At 43.5% G+C, this 19,745-nt stretch overlaps 1 protein-coding gene across 1 annotated transcript; it reads left to right on the top strand.

Annotated features, from left to right (window-relative positions):
• The first annotated feature begins 5,080 nt into the window (after positions 1–5,080).
• LOC121935471 (dehydrogenase/reductase SDR family member 4-like) lies at positions 5,081–19,738 on the top strand. Its single transcript, XM_042477038.1, has 9 exons — positions 5,081–5,175; positions 6,493–6,674; positions 8,281–8,458; positions 10,176–10,277; positions 10,644–10,714; positions 11,305–11,356; positions 13,283–13,417; positions 14,758–14,813; positions 18,541–19,738. Exons 2-9 carry the CDS (start codon positions 6,538–6,540, stop codon positions 18,653–18,655), a joined length of 846 nt encoding a protein of 281 aa, XP_042332972.1. The 5' UTR covers positions 5,081–5,175; positions 6,493–6,537; the 3' UTR covers positions 18,656–19,738.
• The last annotated feature ends 7 nt before the right edge of the window (positions 19,739–19,745 follow it).

The following is a 19,745-nucleotide window of genomic DNA, read 5'->3' as shown; positions in this document are numbered from 1 at the left end:
TTTCACTGTGCCATTGTATGTAATGGGACTTCAGCATCCACAGATTTTGATACCCAAACCCCAGCAGATACCAAGGACCCACTGCAGTTAGATACGTATCCAGCCTGGTATGTCAGCTCTGGTGCTCCACCAAACTACAAATCCCAGATTCTATAGGATAGAGTCATGGCAGTTAGTGGTGTCAAACTCTTTAATTCAGCAATGTGTACACCCTAACTTTAATCTTCAGTTCTGACTCTTGCCTCTGATAGCATTCAAAGATGTAGCCATGTTAGTCTGTAGAATCAGACTAATTGAAAGACTAATTGAGACTAATTGAAAGAAAGAAGTTGGCAGCATGAGCTTTCGTAGACTTGAGTACTTCTAATGCATCTGAGGAAGTAGACTGAAGTCTACGAAAGCTCATGCTGCCAACTTCTTTTTTTCAGTTAGTCTCAAAGATGCTACAATATCTCTCTACGTACTACTCTGATAGCTTTTGTTTCACAGCTTCTAAGCTCACTTCTCTCTACAAATAACCAGTGATGTAAATAGACTTGAGTCAATCGACTTAGACTCAAGTTGTTTCAATGACTTGACTAGCCGCTTTATTACATTAGAAAGGAAAGATGAAACAGAGCAAGAGAGAACCAGCTTTCTCTGTGCTTCATGCCCTTGGTGGAGCAAGCCATTGCCCTTCCGGAGGGAGACGGTGGTAAAAGCATGCCTTTTGTCAAATGGACTTTTCCAGCATGACAAAAGGCACGTTTTTATGACCATTTCCCTTGGGTAAAGAACGGAAGTGCTACAATGTCATATGGAGAGGCACAGAGAATGCCGATACTCTCCCACTATTTTGTCTTTGGCGCATTACAGACCACCCAGAAGGGGTGGTCTGCCACCGCCTTTATTTGCAGCGCGGAGGAGCCCCAGCGTCCAAACCGCGAGGCTCCTCCGTGCTGCAAATAAGAAGCGCCAAAATGGCGCTTCTCTTTGCGGTGCGGATAAGATGCTGCGAGGCGCCAATGGCGCACTCGCAGCATTATATGTGCTGCATGATGTGCAGACACAACGCATCCGCTACATAAACATGGCGGGCCCCGTGTGGAACAGGCACCACCATTTTGTACAGACTGGGTCTGTATTAGGGTTAGGGGTGTCCGGAAGTGACGCCCCTTTCTAATCCTAATACGGACCCAGTCCGTACTTTATGCCCGTTTGTAACGGGCCATTGTTTTCTAATGCAATAAGAAGATTGGACTCAACTCTGTAATAAATGATGCACTGTCTTGACTCGACCTCCAATTTGTATATTTTTAGCAGCCGATTTGCTGACCTAACTCCATCCAAAAACAGCAAACATGTTAGGCAATGGGCTTGAGCTTTGCTCAGCAGCCTGTCCTCGCTGCACATTGGAGGAGCCTTCCAAAGCTTTTGAGAAACTTTGGCATCCTTCCACCTCAAGGCCATTTCCTTAAACATTTGCTGTTCGTTCCCTTCTGAGAAACATGTCATACCCTCTGGAGGCAAGTCTTTCCTCCTCTTAGCTTTAGAAGGCTCCTCCGATGTGCAGCAGGCACAGGCTGCTGAGCAGACCTCAATTCCTGTCTCAAGAATTATTAAAATTGGCTCCCAGACTTGGGACTCAACTTGAGATTTGATGCAAAAGTACCTTGCAAGGACTTGAGACTCGACTTGAGACATGAAGGTAGAGACTTGACTTGAAGACTTGGAACAAAGGTGCTGAATACATCACTGCAAATAAGCTTTCTTTCCAAGCTGTGTTCTCAGAATATGTTCCTATGCTCACATTTCAAGTGGACAATAAAATATAAGTGTCTTCTTCGGTCTTCACTACTAAATGGGGTGTTCTTGTGTTTCCTGTTCGAACGAAGGAAAGAAACACTTAAAAAGCTTGAAGAGGTTTGCATTTGGGCTATGCTTCAAAATGACTGAGAAAGAGGCACCCATCATTCTACCAAAAAGAGAGAGTCTTACGGTGCCCCCTAGTGGTTGTTTCTCCTACTGTTTTGTGGGTTGTTCACATCAGGTTAAGAAACTGTGGGTGCGTTCCCACTATGATTTAACTCATTGATCAGGTTATATGACCGTCGTTCCCATCCAGTCCTTCTTTGATTGATTTCTGTTGCGATAAATGCAATAAACCCCAGTTTTTGCAGACACTAGTTTCCTAGCAGTTCTTTTGAAAAGAATTGATTCTGAAGCATGTTCAACAAGTGGGAACGACAAATCTGAATTGCATCATTTTTTGGGGGGGGGGTTAATGGCAGAGGGATGTTTACCATCCCTCCTCAGTTTTTGGTAGATCCACCATTCACCCCCCCTCAGTGCTGCCTTTGTACTTGTAATGTGAGCTATGCAGGTTTTGCCAGCATCTGTGGCTGGCATCTTCAGAGAAGATTCAGCCACAGATGCTAGCGAAACGTCAGGAAGAAACTCTTCTAGGACATGGCCACATAGCCAAAAAAACCCCCACAAAAAACTATGGATGCCGGCCATGAAAGCCTTCGACTTCACATTAGAAGAGCATCTTGACAGTGAGAGCGGATCAGCAGGGGAAGCCATTTGCCTAGAGAAGTGGCAGGGTCTCTTACTCTAGACATCTTCAGAAAGATGTTCCAAAAAAGCCATTATGAATAGGGATTTCAAGGAGATGGTGGTCCAGAACATACTGCAGAAATAATCCAGTTTGAGACCGCTTTAACTGCCCTGGCTCATGCTAGGGAATCTGGAGAAATGTAGTTTATTGGGGCATTAGGGCTCTCTGACAGAGAAGGCAAAATGTCTCCCAAAAGTACAGTTCCCTGAATTGCATTGAGCCAGGGCAGTTAAAGCAATCTCAAACTGGATTATTTCTCCGGTGTGTTTGGGAACAAAAGTACCAAAAAAGGTAACTTCTAAAACCTGGGCCTCATTGCCACTACGTTATAAACCGGTTTGCTAACCAGGTGTGTTTAAATGACTCTTGTTCGCACTCGAGCCGAATCGCTGAAGCCAGACCCATTTAACACGCATCTTTTTGACGCTTGTTTTTTTTCCTGTGTCTTTTGTAATAAATCAGTTCAGCACAAGTGTGAACGAGATACAAATCTGAATTGATTTTCTATGATGTGATCGGTGACCAGTGACCCACTGAAGAGGGTCAGTTTTGAATCGATTCATCAGTCAATATGAACGGCAAGTGGGTTATTTTACAACAAGAAAATGCGGTCAGGGCAAATGTAGTGTGAACTGCGCTCCATTGTCAAACTGATCATTGATTCAGATTGCAAACTGATTTATTTGTAAATGGGAATGAGGCCCTGGACTTTCCCCGCTGGGATGCTCTGTCTGGGATTGGAATAAGTGGCCCAAAAGGCCCCTTCCAGCTCTAGGGAGCTTATCATATGAAAGAGATCAGGAGATTATCCCGCCAGTATGCTGGAAAATTTGCATAATTACGTGAAAGGATTTCACACAATGTCACGCAAAACCCATCATTAAAGTGGTCACAAAGAAGCATTAAAGCACATTGTTTTACTTTATTTGCGCAATTGCATGGGATAATCATTCATGCAATTACTTGCCATTTTCACTTTGTTTGTGGGATGCTTTCAATGCGCTTTAATCTCTCTTTAATGCCAAAGTAATCCCCATTGTGATAAACTCCAAGGATTATATGGGTGGCATAGTGGTTTGTTGTTGGACTGTGACTCCGGAGTCCAGAGTTTGAGTCTCAGCTCAGCCATGAAACCCACTGGGTGACCTTGGGCAAGTCACACTCTCTCAGCCTCAAGAGAAGGCAATGGCAAACCTCCTCTGAGCAAAGCTTGCCAAGAAAACCTTCATAATGGGTTTGCCTTAGAGTCGCCATAAGTTGGAAGTGAATTGAAGACACACAACAACAACAACACTATAGAAATACTTCAGCTTAAAGACACCACTTTAAGCACTATGGAATCCTGGGATGTGTAGTTTTACAAGGTCTTCACCCTTCTCTGCCAAAGCATGCTGGTGCCTTGTTGTTGTTGTTGTTGTTGTTGCTGCTGTGTGTGCCTTCAAGTCGTTTCTGACTTATGGTGACCCTAAGGGTTTTCTTGGCAAGTTTCTTCAGAAGAGGGGTTGCCATTGTCATCCTCTGAGGCCAAGAGAATGTGATTTGCCCAAGTTCACTCAGTGCATTCCCACGGCTGAACCTTCATCTCCAATTTATGGAGACCCTAAGGGTTTTCTTGGCAAGTTTCTTTAGAGCCTTTGTCATTGCCATCCTCTGAGGCTGAGAGAGTGTGACTTGCCCAAGGCCACTCAGTGGGTTTAGATGGGTGAACTGGGATTCAAACCATGGCCTCCAGAGTCGTAGTCAAATGTTCAAACCATTGCACCATGCTGGTGCCACCAAACTACAAATCCCAGGATTGTGTAATATGGTATCAAACTGTATTATTTCTAAAGTGAAGATGCACCCTATGACTCTATGAGACGCAAGTGGTGTGTGTGTGTAGAAGTGATCCTTTTGAGGTTTGGAAATATAGGCCTCATTCCCACTACCTTTTAAACCGGATCGCAAATTGGTTTGAACCAGTTTAAATGACCCTGGTTTGCACTTGAACTGAATTGCTGAAGTGATTCAGAGAGGGAGGGCCATGCGCTAGATCCATTCAACCTGCGTATTTTTGACGCTGGTGTTTTCAGCGTCTTTTTTGGATAAATCCTGCGCAAATGTGACCCAGATGTGGATTGGAATCGATTCAAATGTGCCCTTTGACCAGCTGGAGCCAGTCCATTTTGAATTGATTCATTCGTGAATGTGGGTTATTTTATTTTATTTTGCAGCAAGAAATGCGATCAGGTCAAATGTAGCGTGAACCACGCTCTGCTGCCGAACCGATCCACCGGTTCGGTTTGCAAAGTGATTTATTGGTAAGTGGGAATGCAGCCATAGTCGAGTAGGGACTCATTCAGGGATTCAGTTTCCAAGCGCTGCATTCGAACCCAGGCCCTTGATTGCAAAATTCAGGCAGAACAGAAGTGAGTCCTGGAAGGAACCTCTCTTATTATCATTCTCTCTCCCCAGTGCATTCTCGGCGTTGTCCACCAGAGGGCAGCCGCTCACCCACTGGACTCCAGGCGCTCCTTGCCTCCTTCTTCCTGTTTTCTTCCCAGGGATTTCTTGCTGGAGCACAGTCTCCCCAAAAGGTAAGGCGTTTTTGGGGTGCAGCCCAGAAGGGTCCCTAGCTGCTGAGACAAAAACCCAGGAGAAAGGAGAAAGGAAGGGGACAGTTTAATCACTGCAAATGAGGAGGAAAGAACAATGCAATGCCCAAACTTGTGAAAAGACACTTTTGCATTGCAGTGCCCAGAATCCCCAGCTGCCAGGGTGGGCTGTGTTGCAAGATTTTTGGAAGTTGTGGTTTAAAAAGAGTCTGTTTGCATTAAAGGGCTTGCTGGTTGGGGGATTCCGGATACTGTAGTCCAAGAAAATAACTTTTCCTTGAGCTCTGGTATGACATTGCATCTTGCAAAGGCCATGCTTGTGGGAGGATTTGGGGAACCGTAGTCCAAATATATACTATGTGTGTGTGTATATATGTAGCACACACACACACACACACCTCTATTTTGGCATTGCATTACTTTCCCCCTGCATTGCATAGTTAAAAGCTATGCTGAATGGGGATTGTGGGAGTTGTAGTATCTTTCCCGAGCTGTTGCATTGCACTGCAGATTCTTTGCACTGGGAAGTTGAGGTCCCAAACACACTGGAAATAATCCAGTTTAAGACTGCTTTAACTGCCTTGGCTCAGTGTTAGGAAATCCTGGAAATTGTAGTTTATTGTGGTACTAGAGGTATCTTGATAGAGAAGGCTAAAATGGATCACAAAACTACAGTTCCCAGGATTCCCTAGCAATGAGCCAGAGCAGTTAAAGATTTAAATTTAATTTAAAGATAAATTTCTGTAGTGTGTTTTGTACCTAAAAGCCATCTAAATGGGGGATGCAAGGTGTTTGTAGTACCAAAAAAGTAACTTTTTAAACTTATAGTGTGGCGTGGCTGTGGAACTGTGTGGCTAAAAGTCACGCTGAATGGAAGGAATGGGAATTGCAGTGCAAACATTTCAAGCTTTGGTGTTGCAATCTTCATATCCTGCATGCTTCTTCTTGTCTTCTTTTTTTCCCTTTGCGCCTTTTTCTTTGTAATCATATTTTTGAAATCCAATAAAAGGTTTAGAAAATATTTTTTGAAAGTTCTGGCGTTGCATTAATGCATTTTAAACTTGTCCTGGGCTTTTAAAGTGTAAGCTGCTTTGAGTCCCAATTTTTTTGGGGAAAGTGGGATATTGCCAGATGGGGGATTCTGGGAGCTGTACTCCCAAAACCAAATTGGGCAAGGCAATGCACTTTTGCAATGTTGCTAGAGGAGGAGGGTGGTGAGGTTGCAAAAGGGGAGATGATTTTGCAAGACCCTTGTTCTAATCTTTGGTTGATAAATTGCAATTGCTCCTTGTCCTCCAGGGCAGAGTCCAGAGGAGAAACTGTGGGACTGGACGAGAGAGTGGGATGTTTCATCGAGCCTTTGCCGCCTTCCCACACTCCAGGCAAGCTGTGAGTTGCGTTGTCAGGATGAATCGCACCAGCGCCACAAGCCGTGGCATCCTTGCCGACAAAGTAGCCCTGGTGACTGCCTCCACCGAAGGGTGAGTGCCTCTCTAGTTTGCTCATCCAAGTCCCTTGGCCACCCTCTTGAGTTCAGAAGCAGCTGTTGTAAGTATCATTGCGAGCACTCTGCACTCCCCCAGGGGCAATCTTGCTTGTACTGTGGCTTCTGCAGGATCATGAAATGGAGTGCTGGCACTGTTGCTGTGTGCCTTCAAGTCGTTTCCGACTTAAGGCAACCCTATCACAGGGTTTTCCTGGCAAGATTTGTCCAGAGGTTTGCCATTGTCATCCTCTGAGGCTGAGAGAGTGTGACTTGCCCAAGGCCACCCAGTGGGTTTCAATTACTGAGTGAGAAATCGAACCCTGGCCTCCAGAGTCATATTCCAACACTGAAACCACTATGCGACGGTTGCGCTGGGAGAGGAATAAAAGAGGGGTTGGGGGTAATCTCCAGCTCCTCTTAAACCCTCCAGATAATCGGAGCTTTTAATTCTTGAGTCATTTTATTTTTGTTCCTAAATTAGAGCCCCTGAGTTTTTCACCAAAGAATTCGGATTTTAAAAGCCTCCAAAGGATCAGATTAAAAGTCTTAGCGTATTCTTCAAAAGGTTGATCCGGCTCTCCCTTGTATTTTGACAGGTAAGCAGATTTAGCGAGGGCTTTTTTAAAAAATCAATTATTCTTAATGCTCAGAGTGCTTCACGCACACCTTATCTTGGGATTCTTACAACAGTCCTCCAAAGATGGCCACTTGGGATCCATATTTCAGACAGGAATCTGAAATATGTCCCATAAGACACTCCCCCACCCGCTCATGGCTGATTTTGTTGTTGTTGTTGTTGTTGTTGTGTACCTTCCGACTTATGACAACCCTATCACAGGGTTTTGTTCCAAGGAGGTTTGACATTCCCTTTCCTGGAGGCTGAGATGTGTGACTTGCCCAGGGTCACCCAGTGGGTTTCGTGGCTGAGCTGGGAATTGAACGTCTCCAGAGTTCAACAGCCAAACCAAAAGCCAGGACACTTGAAATGTAGATTTTAAATGGATACAGGATTGTGTGATTAACCCCATATGTCACTCATGTAAGTTTTAAAAAATAGTAACACACAGTGGATAAGTACCTGAGTTCTTCTCTACTCCTTGATCAGAAGTGTTGGTTTCATTCTTAACATTTTTAGCACCTTTGCCTGATGAAGAAGCCAGTGGAGCTTTGAAAGCTTGCATCATGTATTGTGCATTTTGGTTGTTCGCATAAAGGTATCACTGTTTTATCGATTTTGGATGTTATTGCACTTTGCTATACAACCAACACGGCTACCCTTGGATGTACAAACAACAAAAAAATAATATTAACAACAATTTACACAACATTTTAAAAAACAGAGGTGTTCAGCTCTCCATTCTCAAAGTTAACACTCTGTAATCCTCTGTAATAGAACTAATGCATCAGGCATAGGGAACCTGTGTACCTCCATATGTTTGTTGTAGGACTATAACTCTTCTCATCACCTAAGCCTGATGGGAGTTGTAGTCCCACAAAATTTGGAGGGACATGCGTTCCTCACCCCTATTGTAAGCAGATTGATTTCTCCCTATCCTTTCCCTATAAAATTCCTCACATGCCTACATACTGTTTCTTTCTAGAATTGGCTTGGCAATTGCTCGCCGCCTGGCTCAAGATGGCGCCCATGTGGTTGTGAGCAGCCGAAAACAAGCCAACGTGGACCAGGCTGTGGCCAAGTTGCAAACAGAGAACCTCAGCGTGTCGGGTTTGGTGTGCCACGTGGGGAAAGCTGAAGACAGGCAGCGTCTTATCGATGCGGTGAGAGTCAGGGTTCTTTGGTTCTACTTCCCCCCCCCCCAATCTGCACAATTACAGCAGTTTGATAGCACTTTCTGCAGAATTTGGGGGTTTGTAGTTTGGTGAGGCATTAGAACTCTCTAGCAGAAAAAGTCTAAATACTTCACCAAACTACAAATCCCAGAATTCCATAGGATGGAGCCCTGGTGGTGCAGTGGTTAAATGTGTTTTGCAATCACTCACTCACAAACCACAAGGTTGTGAAGTTTAATACCAGCCAAAGGCTCAAGCTTGGCTCAGCCTGGCATCCTTCTGAAGTCACTAAAATGAGTACCCAGCTTGTTGAGGGCAGTTAGATTATACATTGTAAACTGCTTAGGGAGTGCTTAAGTGCACTGATAAGTAGTATAGAAATGTACAGTACTTGCTATTGCTATGTGGTATCAAAGTGCTACAACTATGCAGTGCGAAAGAGACCTATGTTGACATGAGGTGAGTCACAGTTATTTTGCTTTGCCTAAAGTGGGTGTGAGAAGGTGGGTTTTCAGATACACCCCTGGGGTTTTTTAGGCACTTGTAAGATGTTCTCTGTTGAGAAGGTCAGTAATGGTGGACAATGTTTGCTGAAGGAACAGTAGCGTCACTAAGGTTGGTGTCACACCAGTGTGGTAGCTCATGCTGACATCCCCAGGTTCGGAGCCACCAGGCCAAGAGTCCCTCAGGAGTAGACCAAGCTGCTATGGAAGAGCAATAGCAATAGCAGCTTCATTTATATACCACTTCATACCACACTAAGCAGTCTCTGAGCAGTTTACAATTGTAAGCTGATTGCTCCCAACAAGCTGGGTGCTCATTTTAACAACCTCAGAAGGATGCAATGCTGTGTCGACCCTGAGCCTCTAGGTGGGATCGAACTCACAACCTTGTGGTTTTGTGAGTGAGGGGCTGCAATACTGGCCTTTAACCACTGAACCATGTGGGCTCCTGTCTACTCAGTCTACTTAAGCCAATGGCTGGTGAACTGGGGTACCCAATAGGACTGTCCATGTCCCGGGGTATTCTTGTCTACCTGCCTGGTCCTAAAGGGGACCATTCGGCAGTGGGAGGGACCTCCAGGAGTTGCCTATGGTGTGCCAACAGCATCCTAGCCAGCCTGCTTGCTGCAGATGGGAAGACTAGGTCCTTTCCAGGACCTTCTGTCTCTGGGAGCTCCAGTCTATCTGTGAAGAGATGCAGGGATACACTCCACATCAGAAAGCAAACACCATCCTCTGAGATGTCACCTTGTGTGGTCCACACCCCCATACCTTCCTAGAAATACCCCCATGAAGGGTATCTACCTTTATGATCTATCTGGCCTTACAGCCTCTTCTGTGGCTTGGAGGCCCCCCAAATGAAATGAAATTGTTCCACACACCTGTAGGGAGAGGCAGTTGGGGCCAAATTTAGGGGAAAACATGGAGGGGCTTTCCCAACCCACCCCTGATTTAGAGGGTAGACCAGGTTGTGTAAGGCTGGACTGTAAGGAGGAACCCATTTTCCTCCCTTCTAATTGCCTTATCTGCATAGTTTTCGCCAGACCTGTTTTTCCATTTCTGCCAGTGCTTACTCCCAGGGGTTGAAAATTCAGCTATGCCTTAAAGTCTCATCCCATAAAATCAAAACAGTAGTAAAGGTTACATGCAATAAGCAAGAATAATGTTGCTTTTGTTGTTTCCATTCTGGCCTCTTCCTTTAGGCCCTTGAGCGCCATGGAGGAATTGATATTTTGGTGTCTAATGCGGCCGTGAACCCTTATTTCGGCAGTATCCTTGGTGCTTCAGAAGATGTCTGGGACAAGGTAACACTGGGAAAGGGAGGGTGTTGTGGTAGACTGTTGGTGGAAAGTTGCCAACTTACCAATGGCAAAAAACCCCATTCTGGCTGGCTCCTGTGCCTTTAACAGGAGCTTAATGGGAAGCAGAAGTCAGCCAGCGAGGCTGTAGTTTGGTAAGGCACTTGTACCTTTTGGCAGAGAATACTAAGTCTATCACCAAACTACAAATCACATGAGAGTTTGGAGCCATGGCAGTTAAACTGTGCTCAAAGTGCTATGACTGTATAATATAAAAGAGACCAGAGTAGCACAGAGTGTGAGCTAGACAAGGAGAGAATGGGCTGTAAACCCCCAGTTTTTCAAGCAGCTTTTCTTTTTACTTATTTATAGATTTTGGATATCAACATAAAGGCTGCTGCCATGCTGGTTCAACTGGTGGTGCCTCACATGGAGAAGAGAGGGTGAGTGACAAAGGATGGCTTCCCCTGGAAATGGCAGCTGATTTTTGAAACTTCACTAAAACTTGTCCAGACAACAAGTTAGGCTGTTGATGTCTCTTCCTCTGAGTCTAAACCTGCTCTGCATATGATATTTTCTGCATACAGGTTGAACAAATAGGGTGACGGAATATACCCTTGCTTGATCCTCTTTCCAATTAGGAACCATTCTCTTTCTCCATACTCTGTTTTAACAGTAGCCTTTTTCCTGAGTACATGTCATGCATCAAACACAGTCAGCCCTAAGTATCCATGGATTTTTTTTATCTGTGGATTCAACCACCCATAGCTTGAATATATTCCAAAAAGCAAACCTTGATTTTGTCATTTTATATAAGGGAAACCATTTTACTATGTCATTGTATTTAATGGGACTTGAGTATCCACTGATTTTGGTATCCACGAGGGGGCCTGGAACCAAACCCCAGCAGATACCAAAGGCCCACTCTAATGTAGGCAGGGGTGGGTGGCATAGAGGAAAGGGGCGAAACAGAATGAAAATGGGGAGCAACCGTACTATATTCTGTCTCTTTTCTCCCTTCCTTCCCTTACAGAGGTGGTTCCATTGTACTGGTCTCGTCCATTGCTGCATATTCCCCTTTCTCGGTGAGTCTGTTGCATCCTTCCTCATTCAGTGATCCCATGTCTCCTTTTCGGGGGCTAGAAAATGGCTGAGCCCCCTCCTGTTGTTTCTGAAAAGGAGCTCCAGAATTCAGTACAATAACATCCCAAATCCACAAAACAGGAATACCTTTATTGGCCAACCAAAATGCACAAAATATATAATGCAAGCTTCCGAAGCTCCACTGGCTTCTTCATCAGGCAAAAATGCTAAAACTCAAACAGGAGAAAGACACAAAAATGACAAGGTTGGAGTCATAGGCCTACATTTTGTCAAGAGGTTGTATATTTGTTCTCTGTACTATCTTAATTGAGAACAAATATAACAACATCTCGGCAAAATGTAGGCCTATGACTCCATCATCCTCATTTTTTGTCTGTCTCCTGTTTGATTTTTAACGCCTTTGCCTGATGAAGAAGCCAATGGAGCTTCGACAGCTTGCATCATGTATTTGGTGCATTTTGGTCAGCCAATAAAAATATCACTGTTTTGTAGATTTTGGACATTATTGTACTTTGCTGTAAGGCCAACATAGCTGCTCTTGGATATGTTTTCCAGAAGACAATGTTGCTGAAAGAGAACACCATGAACTTGTGGGGCATTTTAAAATAAATTGTTACTGAGTGTCCATTCCCCCATTCAGTCAGTTCATAAGTAGAAGCCTCTCTGCTACACACTAACCTGACATTCAGATTGTGTTGAAAGTGATTTTAAAAAAGAAGAGAGGAGAAGGTAAAAATAAAACAAAAATTATTATTATTAAGGTCATTACATAAAGAAAATACATGTACAGACATCAGTATCCTAGCAATTTTATTACCATGCCCACCAGCAGAAAAATACTTATATTAAAAAGAATAAAAATCCCTGGAACTCTTATCAAAGCTTAGAAAAAAGGGTGAACAAATATGATATATATATATTTAGGGATTATTTGGAGTTTTGGTTTGCAGTAACTTGCAGAAGCCATTGAAACAGGGATGGGAATCACACATTTCACTGATTAAATTGTATGTGTCCACTTACCTCCACTCTGCTTTAAAAATGCACTGATTAAATGATGTCTGGTTTAGAGAAAATGGATTGGGCAGGGAACCTTGGGTCCTTCAGATTTTTTTCAAACTAAAAAACTCCCACAATCCTTTCCCATTGGACATAATCAGAGCGTCTGATGGGGATTTTAATCTAAAACCCCTAAAAACAAAATGCATCCACAGGGACAGAGGCTGCATCTGCACCACAGAAATAATCCAGTTTTATACCACTTTAACTGCCATGGCACAATGCTATGGAATTCAAGGAATTGTAGTTTCTCTGTCAGAGGGCTCTGGTGCCACAACAAACTGCAGATCATAAGATTCTGTAGCACTGAGCCGTGGCAGTTAAAGTGGTGTCAAGATGGATTATTTCTGTAGTGTGGATGCAGCTAGAATAATGCATTTCCTCCCTAGATCCAGGTATATCCAGTAGACAGTAATAGTAGTAGCAGTAGTAGTTGATCCAGGAGATAACTAAGTTCTCCTTCACATGATGGATAAATTACCATACTTTTTGTGGAACTTCATTGGCACAAGATGGAGTGATAACAGCTGAGGTGACTTCAAAAGAAACTCTGCAATTGTCCTCAGGGTTAAGGGCCATCAGTAACCCAGTCTTCCAGATATCTATTTAATAATGGCCCTTAACCCTGAGGACTAAATGCAGAGTTACTTTTTGGACTACAGGTCCTAGAATGACCAGTGTTTGCAGCTGGCTGGGGACTATAATAATTGTTTTATTATTTTGTTTATCTATATCCAGAACTGGGACTCAAAGCAAAGGGGAAGATGGGAGTTGTAGTCTCAGATGTCTGCAGGATCTCAAGTAGGGGAAAGTGGAAAGTAAATAATCTTCTCTTCCTCCTTAACCAGAGTTTGGGCCCCTACAACGTCAGCAAGACAGCTCTTCTGGGCCTTATGCGCAACTATGTCGAGGAATTGACCCCCAGAAATATTCGTATCAACTGCCTTGCTCCTGGCTTGATCCGCACCAAGTTCAGCACAGCTGTGAGTATGAAAAGCTGTAGGGAAAGAGCGCAGAGAGTGAAAAGTTCTCTCTTGTCGGATTCTGGACTTCCTTGGAGACTAATGTGGGGAGAATCTTTTCAATGTCCCATCCTTTATCTAAGATAAAGGATGGCTGGTCTCTGTAGTGATGCCCAGCTTGTCAAACTCCCCGGCACAAGATATTAATTTTGCCTCCTTCTGTTTGTTCTCTCCTTTGTCACTTTTTTTAAAAAAATTGTCAGCTGTTCCAGATGACTGGCATCATTGCTCCTTTGTGCCTTTCCATGGATTGTTTTACCTGCCTTCCTAGACTTGGTTTTTTCATTTCGTTTCTAAAGCTGCCTTTTATTTATTTTTAAATTTTGAAACATTTTTATGATACCTTTACTTTTTCAAAAAGAAGAGACTCCAGATGGTTTATAATATTATCAGAGAAACAACTATATAAATTTGACTTAGCTCCAGAGTTCCATAGGGCTGGAAAGGACTTTGTAGTTCTTCAGCCTCTGCTTTGCTCCACTATCTGCCTAAGCAGTCTGGTCCGCTGTGGAACGGTTTCGGAATTTGAAAGCATTATGTTCTTGGATTAAACCTTTTCCCCAGCCAGTATAGGTACTCTCTGGGTTTTCAGCATCGGGGGGATTCTGAGAGCTGTAGTCTTCATTGGAAAGCTTCTCCTTAGTCTTAATCCAGTTCAAGGTTAATGTGATTGAAAGCAACTCATAACTGAAAGGGAACTAAAATTTTGATACCTAAAAGATTCCAAATTTGACTTCAGGCAGATAATTCCTCAGTCTGGTTGCCATGACCAAAAAGACCTTTTCCACAGGTCCATCTGTGTTTCATCCAGAGAGGAACTTAGACTGAATCTGCATTACACATTTATTGTAAGAGCTTGATACCTCTTTAACTATCATGGCTCCATCCTACAGAATCCTGAAACTTGTTTGATGAGCAACAAGGAAATTCTCTGGCACAGACAGCTATAGTTCAGGGTTCAGGGTTCAGGGGAGTGAACTAGAATTCTTTAAGAAAGAATTCCAAATACCTCATCAAACCACAAAGTTAAAGTGGTATCAAACTGCTATAACCATGCATTGTTCATATATTCTTAGTATATGAGCAGGCTGGTGTGACAGATGTTTCCCAGGTATCATGCCCCCATATGATCTCCAAACTTTAAAAGTTGATGCCTTTTAATGTATTTATTTCAGTATTTATGTATAATTGATTGTGATCTGTCTCAGAGTTTTGCTGCAACGAGAAGCATGGGTTAGTAATTCTGTTACTGATAAAGAGAAAAGAGAGCAAACAAACTGACAAGCATGTTACTGTTTCAGCTCAGGCAAGATGAAGCTGTGCTGGAGAAAGTGATGGAGAACATGCGGATCTCAAGGTAACTTTGTCTCCATGCCACTCAGTCTCCCATGTGCTGCCTTTGTGGAATTCCTCCCATGCTGTTTTAGCAGAGGGAGGCTGGAAGGGATGGTGGCTGATAGAGGCCTAGGGCACAAGTTTTGCTTGCAAAAAGATGCGCTGCTGAATTCAGTTAAAGGATGAGGCCCTGGAAAGCTACTGTGGGTCAGTGCTGGGATAGATGGACCAATAATCTGACTTCGTATGTTTAGGCAGTTCTTGCTAAGTCTGTACAGTAGTACATTCTGAAGTCCAGGCATTTAGTCCCTACAACAAGTGCCCTTAAACACAGCTGTCTTGATCGATATCAACAAACTTTTCACCTCGCCCTGGAGCACATTTTGTGTCAGGCTAATGAATCTTAATCCCATTCAAGGCCAAGCCTTTGCAAAATAACTATGCATTATGAGTGGGATCGCTTGCAATAATATACTGGTTGCTAGAAAAAGAAAAATAGGTACTACTTCAGTGGAAAGGTAATGGCCGTCATGCTGGCTACATGATCACTGAGTCGTCTTTGACAACGCTGGCATCCCTCAGCTTAGTAACAGAGATGAGCACCATCTCCTACAGTTGGACACTACTAGACAATCATGTCAAAGGGGAAACCTTTATCTTTACCTTTACCTTTTAGAAAAAGATAACAACATCCCAGGTTACTATGGGTAGTGCAGCTAGGCTCAAAGGGAACAAGGAAGCCTGAGAGAGATGACTTGATTATGCTTGCTTGTTGAAAGGTTCAAAAGCATCCTACAAGTCCTCAGCCTGCTATAACACTACATCCAAATCCTGAAGTATCTACTCAGTCAGTCAGTCACTTCTTTTGTACCCTACCTTTTGCCAAGATTGGGACTCAAGATAGACCTGTCTGCTCAGGATGATAACTGTGTCTGAACCTCCACTCCCTGCCACCTCTGCTTTCAAACAGGACATCAGTGTAATGGCAGTTGGGGAACAAGGGCCAATAAGCAAGGGGAGGTCACAAAATGGGTCAGGCCTGATAGATGCTGTTGTCATTAGGCAAAGGCTGTCTTATTACAGTGGAGCCTTATTATCCATGGGCTTGCCATTCACAGATTTAAGCATGTGCAGATGGCAAACCTCATTGTCCCCAATAATGGTGCATTGCCATTAGGGACAATGGGACTTGACATTCTGTGGGTTTTTTTTTTGTATCCACAGGGGTGTATGGGGGTGTCCAGAACAGATCCCCCACAGATCCCAAGGTCTGACTGTATTTTATAGTTCCTGAGTTAGAGAGAGCCAGTGTCTGGCTACTGAAATTTAGGAATGTTGCTGGAACTGTGATAAGCATGTTCCCTTAGAAGTAAATCTTCTTTCTGTATGTATTCCTTGAAAGTATTTCTAGAGTGCTTTCTGGGGCTGCAAGCTTGCAAAGCAGTGTACATAGCAGAGAAGATACACAGATTAAGCAATTTGAATTGATCACATTAGTATAAATTATTAATGCACAGCAGGTTGGCATCATAGGCCTAAACAAAGACATTGGATTTTAATACAGGAAATGACTGAGCTTAGAAAAGGTGGGGGAGGTTGGGTCACATGTCTGGAGGATTCTGGGAGCTGTGACCCAAAATTGTGACTTTTCCAAGGTCTGGGAAGCATGGGTTATTCACAGAGTGTAAAATACATTACTGAAAATCAACCTCAAACAGATTTTTTTTTTAAAAAAGAGAACAATTTGAATAGAACCAGTTGAACTCAAGCAAACTGAAAACCAAGCTGAACTCGTTTGGCCAACACTAAGAAGGCCCTGTTTCTTTATGCCCATTGAGCTAAACAGTCTTAACAGTGGGCACAGGAGCAGGGCCTCCACTGCTGGCCTTAATATCTGGGCAGAGTCATATGGAGGGTGGTGATCATTTAAATGAGCTAATCTTTGAGTTCGACATGCTGTCAGTTAGTGTACACAACATTGTGCCAAAGGATTTCTACACTGTCTTGGCTGGTTCCTTGCTTCCCTTGCCCTTTTCCTCTGCGTTTCAGTGTCACAGACCCCAGGGTTTATGTTGGGCAACCTCACAGGCCTTGAAACTAGTACGAAATAGCTTACAGAACTGTTCCCACTGAGATTTCACCTGCGATTGTGGGGTTCAGTGAGTTACCTGGTTTGTAGAGCTGTACACATGAATTAGTAATCCCTTGTTCATCTGTTTCTGGACTCTGTTCACACTTTTTGCCTCAATCTTTTGATTCATGCTGCCCTTCCCCCATAAAATAAGTTCCTAATATAGACAAGCACACCGTTTTGGAAAAAATAAAAAAGGAATTGCGCAATTGGATTGGGAATTCCCTATTTCCACTGCTATCTATCTCATCAAAAGGTTGTGTAAACTGATTAAATTGCACAGTGCACAAATCCTGGCACAACTGTGTGATTGCAGTTATGTTTCTTTTGTGTGCTTTAATGAACTGCATGCATGTTGGTGTCCTGCGGAAGGCAATGAAATTGCAAATTGCTCAGGTGCTAGTTCTCAAATTAACTAACCCCAGGTCTTGGAAGACACACAGAAGGTGAGGTGCAGGGTCAGAGGGATGGGAATAGCCAGACCATTCCTCAGGACAAGAAAAAAAATGACACATGGGTCACCTGCTCATCCCTGGCCTTGCCTAGAGAGCTGTTACCTTTACTAACTGACCCCGGTCTGCCTGGGTAGAACAACACGTTCTCTAGGCCTGGAGTTTAATTTCTGATAGTCTCACTGAATGTATGGGACCCATGCATTCATTCTCAATGATTCAGATTCATCTTTTCTTCCTTTTGCTTTTTTTCCTGTCCTCGTTCGCCCTGTCTGTTCTCATGATCCAATTCATGGTCAGAATTTGTGAATATTATTACAGTGGGCACTTAGTATCTGCTGGGATTTGGTTCCAAAACCTCCCATGGATGCCAAAATCCATGGATACTTAAGTCCCATTAAATACAATGGCATAGTAAAATGGTGTCCCTTATATAAAAAGGCAAAATCAAAGTATTCTTTTTGGATATTATATAGCTCAAGCCAGTGGACAGTGGGCTCTGTGGGTGCGGAATCTGTGAATACAGAGTACTAACCGTGATTTTGGACTATAGTGCCCAGAATGCCTCTGCCAGTTTAGGCTGGTCTTGCTTCTGGAGGATTCTGAGTTACAGTCTAGATATAACATTTTCAAGGTCTGTTTATCCCTCTCTGGGATCTCTGTAACTTTTAAGCTTCCCGTTCTTCTTCCTTTCTCTAATCCACTCTCACTTTGGGCTTTCTTAGCATGACAGACAAGATTCTGGGGAAAGCTGATTTACTGTGAACACTCTGTGTGCTAGATCTCTTTCTGGCACAAGCTAAGCAATTCAGGGATTCAGGGTTTGTTTGTTATCCAAATCTGGCATCATAACATGTTGCTGCAAGTAAACCAGGATTCATAAACAAAGAACAAATGCTGTTTGGCAACCCTTGCATGGGAAGATGACCAATAAGTCAGGATCCTGGGTTCAGGTGGCATGCAAAACAGTGTGTTCCTATCATTGTAAGAGTGGAATGGAAGTGAATGAACTGGGTAGTCCAGCAGATAGCTAGAGCATAGTAAGCCAGGATTCTCCTAGAATCCTAGTTTACTCCTCCATGTTAACCCAGTTTGTGAGTCCCCTTAGTGCTATCTCATTTACTGTGTCCTCTAACCAGACCTTTTCTTTTCTTTTCCTCACTCAGAATTGGAGAACCAGCGGATTGTTCCGGCATAGTGTCCTTCCTTTGTTCACCGGATGCTGACTATATTACGGGAGAGACAGTGGTGGTGGCAGGAGGCTCACCATCCCGTCTCTGATGGGACTTTTGGCCCTTTTTCTTCCCACTGACATAGATGGACACTCAGGCAGATGATTTCACAGAGCCCTCCCTCAATTTCAGAAATTAGATATTGGGGGGGGGGGATTATATTGGATGACAGATTTGTATGTAGATTTGAGAGGATTCTTGGTTATGGGGATGCAAGCTATCTTGTCTTGAAACTCCATCAGAAGCTATAAATGGAAGAAGCATAGTATTTCATTTCAGATTCTGTGTGTAGAGATATAAGAGGATGTTGAAAGCTGTATGCCAAGCTGAAGGATCCTTTTGCACACAAGAGAGAATATAAATTCAAAATCCTTTTAAAGGCCCTGGGTGGAGCTCCTCTTTGAAATGAAGATAGCCTAAAATGGGATGGTAGCTGTGTTGGGTCCAGGATCCAGTTTTCTACTCCCGAGACACTTCTGGGGCACATGGACTGCCCCAAAGGCTGAAAAACAAGAAAGCAAATTTTGTAAAAAATAAATAAATCTGTTTTGTTAAAAAACATATTCTTGATGGTAAACAGTGCAGGTAGAAAGCACTGTTGCTGTGATCATAGTGAACACAGGTTATCAGACAGCATCTAGTATCTGCAAAGAGCGTCTAGCTTATATTCAGGCATATTTTACAAGCTGTTAAATTGAACCAGGGATCTATTTAAGAAATAAGCAGCTGCTAGAGACTTGGGGAGGATCAGTTAGCCCTCTTCTTTTTTTAAGGCCAGAAAATGGGTAGTGCAGGGAATCTGGAAGGGCAGAGGACTGCAGAAAGAGCCTTGGGGGCCACATGGGGCCCAGGACCACCCTTTGCTCCCCCATCAAAAACACCCAGATGTTTAGCGGGGTCATGTATGGCTAGTTGGAGAGGGGTTCCTGGTGGACCCTTTTAGAGGAGTATTAGTTGGTTAGGAATGCATTCGTCGGATCACAAAAAGGTTGGAGTGGTGAAAGCTTTTGGGGGGAAGGGGGCTATGGATGCTATGTGCCACTTTTAAGGAATAGAAACAATTCTGTATCATTTCTCTGTGCCTTTCACTGCTTTTTCTTCCTAGCCAAAATAAAGCTGTCTCTTTGATTGAGTCCTAG

Source organism: Sceloporus undulatus, chromosome 6 (assembly GCF_019175285.1).
Source record: "Sceloporus undulatus isolate JIND9_A2432 ecotype Alabama chromosome 6, SceUnd_v1.1, whole genome shotgun sequence".
Taxonomy (NCBI): domain Eukaryota; kingdom Metazoa; phylum Chordata; class Lepidosauria; order Squamata; family Phrynosomatidae; genus Sceloporus; species Sceloporus undulatus.
The sequence above is the reverse complement of the archived record's forward strand: the minus strand, read 5'-3'. Positions and strand labels throughout refer to the sequence as shown.